The sequence below is a fragment of the Durio zibethinus genome, chromosome 24, assembly GCF_047325235.1.
Source record: "Durio zibethinus cultivar Kanyao isolate XHJ-2024 chromosome 24, ASM4732523v1, whole genome shotgun sequence".
Taxonomy (NCBI): Eukaryota; Viridiplantae; Streptophyta; class Magnoliopsida; order Malvales; family Malvaceae; genus Durio; species Durio zibethinus.
This window is the reverse complement of record NC_143185.1, coordinates 4,849,631-4,853,729: the sequence shown is the minus strand read 5'-3', so window position 1 is coordinate 4,853,729 and position 4,099 is coordinate 4,849,631. Positions and strand designations below refer to the sequence as shown.

Here is a 4,099-nt window from a genome sequence, read left to right as displayed (position 1 = left end):
ACGCTTTTTTATGTTTTACTTTTTTTTTATTTTCTCTTTTGATCGATTTATAAGTGTCAAAATCTAAACATTGACATAACTCTCAACTTTATCTTTAACGATTTTTTTTTTTTATATATTTAAAATTTTATCTTTTAATTTAGAGTTCGACACCAATAATAAATTTTTAATTATAGTAAATGGATTGGAATCCTAAATTCCCAACAATCTTAGATTAAAAACAAAATAGAAAAGGCTTCACTTGTTGGTTAGCAACGGTTGGAAAGTTTGTCGGATTGAACATTTAAATCCTATCCCAATTTTATCCAGCAAGCAACCGTCTGCGTTTGATTAATGGGCTGAAACTACGTCGTTTTTAGTTTAGAGTCTTGATATCGGCTTAAGGGTAATACAAAAAGCAAATCTGGAAAAACATATTGTAAGATGTCGGTAAGTTCTTCTCTTCCACACAACAAAGTCAACAGTTGAATCGCAAAGGTAATTGTCCTTCTCTACCTCCTTTGTTTTTTTTTTCTGGGTAACCAGAGTTTAATTTGATGTTAATTTACTTCTAATTACAGCTCAATATCTCTTCATCACTCTCCTTGTTTGAATTATAATTTTATTGGTTTTTTACAGGCTCTTCGTAAGGATATTTGTGTTTTTTTTTGTTTAAATTTGTTCGTATAATCAAACGTACGTTTTCGTAATATGCTAATTACTTGTTTATTTCTTTATAGCCTGGAAAATTTTCCTTCTGTTTTTATTGCTATTGTTTGATTTTTCTTTATTGGGTTTGCAATCTTTCTGAACTTTTGTTATAATTTTTTAAGATTTAATTCTTTGTTCTAAGAAGGGCCGATTTGATTTGCCACTGTAGCGACTCCTTTAAGGATTGCATTGCAGTGCAGTGTAAAAACTTGGTAAGCAGATTTATGTAATTGCCATGTTTCCATGTCGGTTTAACTATAAATAAGGAATCCAACGTTGGATTATTTAAGTTAATATAGTTAGATAAATGGATAACTGACGAGGTATAAATTCACTGGTGAAGTTTTCAGACTCCACCAACAATTTATAATAAATTATCCATGCTTGAATCTCAAGTACAAAAACTAGTGAAGATGGCATTTACTAGTGGCGCTCTAGTGTTTTTGCTAGGTCATGTGGGTTAATAAAAGAGGAAAATATAGATTCTTGTTGTAAATTGTTCGTGATGTAACATTTCAGTGTAACTGGCTGACTTGAGTTAGAATATGTTTTTAACAATTAGAGTGTTTCTGGCTTAGACTCTTAGCGATTAAGACTCTTTGCCTAGTTGTCCAACCCATTGAATTGTTTGGTTGGTCCCTAATAACGGAGAGAAAGTTTTAATTTGAATGGTTGACTAATGGTGCTGAGCTTAAATTTTGCATATAACATACATTGGCTCTGTTAAGCTAAAACATAATAAGTTTCTGTTTGCTTCATCATGTCATTCGATGCTTCTTGTGTTTGGTAACAGGGCCCTTATGAAAGGGGGGAATGATAAAGGAGGTTGCAGAAAACACGGAGGCTGACTTGGTTAAGGCAAATGATCAAAACAATACTCGCATAAAAATTGTGGGGTTTCAACCAATTCTGATTCTTTTTCAGTTGTCTAGATTGAAATGCAAGATAATATTGTAGAAGTGAATATGTCACAAACTTCATCCGTGTGAACTTTAGAGACAGGCAAGGGTACAACTGGAATTTTTCAGAAGAAAGATCATCGATATAACAAAAAAACCAAGTTTAGGAAAAGGATGGCGACACAGCAGCTTGATTCCTCAGAAAATAATGGTCAAAATCAAATTGATAAGCTGCCTGAGGAAGTTGGCCTTACTAACACTGATCAATTGAATATTATTTCAACTCTAACTCTATCAGATGAAGGAAATAGTGAAGAAAATAGTGATTCGTTTGATGCAAATGAAACAAATGATGTTTCTCTCGCTATTATTAAAACTCCTGTTAGTCAATTGAAGAAAAAACTTCTTGTTCTTGATTTGAATGGGTTACTTGCTGATATAGTCAATCGTCCTCCAAAGAACTGCACAGCAGATGCACGCATTGCAGGGCGGGCAAGTGAGAACATGTTCTTGAAAAAAATTATTTGCTAATGTTAATACATTTTATGTCCAAGTATTTAAAAACTAATTGGTAATTTCTCTCTTTTTCAGTTTTTAAGAGACCCTTTTGTGATGATTTTTTAAGGTTTTGTTGTGACTGTTTTGAAGTTGGTGTATGGTCTTCAAGGAACAGGTATATTTCAATAAGATTGATTTTTTGGAAACAAACAATTGATTGCCTTTTTTTAGTGCTAAATTGTTACCATGGAGCGCTGATATATTACTGTTTTTTCTGGATTTATTAACTTTTGCAGGAAAAATTTGGAAAGAATCTTTGATTTTCTGATTGGAGACATGAAACATAAATTGCTGTTTTGTTGGGTAAATGTGGCCTGTTTCCTTTTACTTTCTGTTAAACTTGCTTTGCTGCAGAAGGCTTCTTTATTTTTTTGTATACTTTGTATTTTGAAGTTGTCTTTGTTACCATTGCCTTCTTGTTATACATGCGTACGAAAATGTTCAAGCTGACTTTAGGCAAGATTGATGGTTGATCACCAACAAGAGTACAAATTGAATCTTCTAACCCATTTAAGTATTTAACTTTTGCTTTGTATAAAAGGAAAAAAAAAAAAAAAAAAGCGCCGCTTTGGTGCCTCATGTGTAAAGAAATTCGATTTCTGTAGTTTGAGGATTAGGTGCTTTGCTAGGAGTCCTTTTGTGACACCATTCTACATGAGAGCTAGATAGAGATAGCATGAGAAGATATCAATGCTTTTTGCATCAAACACAATTTTCATATGCAATTAAACTGGGAACAGTTCAAAACTCTGATCCATTTGCTTTATGCATGATGATTTATTAGGATTCATTTTACTGCACTACGACACGATTCAATGCTCCTGGGCATAGATATAAGCCCTTAGTTTTTAAAGAGTTGAGGAAGATTTGGGGAAAACATGATCTTCCATGGGAGAAGGGATATTATAATGAATCAAATACGTTGTTGATAGATGATTCTCCATACAAAGCACTACTTAATCCCGTAAGTAAATCGACTATTTTATTTGTTGTTTATGTCCCTAATAGTTTCCTTTGTCTTTTTAGTATAACTCCTGATTATTGTTTTTGATTTTCTGTTAATCTTTGATGTTGTAGCCGCATACTGCAATTTTTCCTCATTCATTCAAGTACGGCATGAATGATAATTCATTAGGTAAGATGACTTCTGAAATTATTTACTATTGTTAAGCTCCGTAATTGAAAGAATGTTGAATAACTTATGTTTATCTCTTTTTGGTTCAATGCTCAATTGGGCATTGATCACCTCACAAAGAGGTAAAAGGAAAATAAAATGAAAATGAATGGGGAAAAAAGAAAAGCCGAACTATTGTCTCTATTCTTTGCTGAAGTAAAGTTCATATGTACATTTTTTTTTTTAATGAAATATGTTTGGTGGACAATACTTTTTGCTGGTAAGTTTGTAAATTTTTCTTTTTTTTTTTTTTGTTATAATGATTTCAAGTTATTTATGTCAGGTGCTGGAGGTGATCTTAGAGTTTATTTGGAAAGATTAGCTTCGGCCGAGAATGTACAGAACTTTATAGAGCAAAACCCATTTGGTCAGAGAGCTATCACTGAAAGAAGCCATGATTGGGGCTTCTACAGCCAGGTTATCAATACATATGTTCATTCTGAACCACAAAATAATGTGGGTCTCCCAGCTTAACTCCTAGTTGGGATTCTTTTAAGTGGAATTTAGCACAAGCAACTTACATGAAGATAGAATTTGAGAGAAAGCTTAAAAATAAAGTTGCAGGGAGGATTATTTTTTGATAATTGCTATTTATTGATTTGCTTTTGTGCCATGCTTTTATAAATTTGTATTTTTGTTGGATCACATAGAGATGGTTATAGTGTGCAATGTTTATGGCAAGCTAGTGGTTGGAAACATGGTTTGATTGACTTTTATAGAGCAATCCTATCTTATTATGGAATTACTGTTATGAATTGCAAAGTATATATACTGTATA

At 32.5% G+C, this 4,099-nt stretch overlaps 1 protein-coding gene across 2 annotated transcripts; it reads left to right on the top strand.

Moving 5' to 3' along the window:
- Window positions 1-326: 326 nt before the first annotated feature.
- Window positions 327-4,099, top strand: LOC111316754 (uncharacterized). Of its 2 annotated transcripts, XM_089753862.1 has the most exons (8): window positions 420-477; window positions 813-902; window positions 1,484-2,085; window positions 2,181-2,262; window positions 2,384-2,450; window positions 2,932-3,111; window positions 3,225-3,282; window positions 3,605-4,099. In XM_089753862.1, exons 3-8 carry the CDS (start codon window positions 1,764-1,766, stop codon window positions 3,793-3,795), a joined length of 900 nt encoding a protein of 299 aa, XP_089609988.1. In that variant the 5' UTR covers window positions 420-477; window positions 813-902; window positions 1,484-1,763; the 3' UTR covers window positions 3,796-4,099. The 2 variants fall into 2 exon arrangements, with proteins under 2 accessions (XP_089609987.1, XP_089609988.1); XM_089753861.1 differs by lacking the exon at window positions 813-902 and having other exon boundaries at window positions 327-477.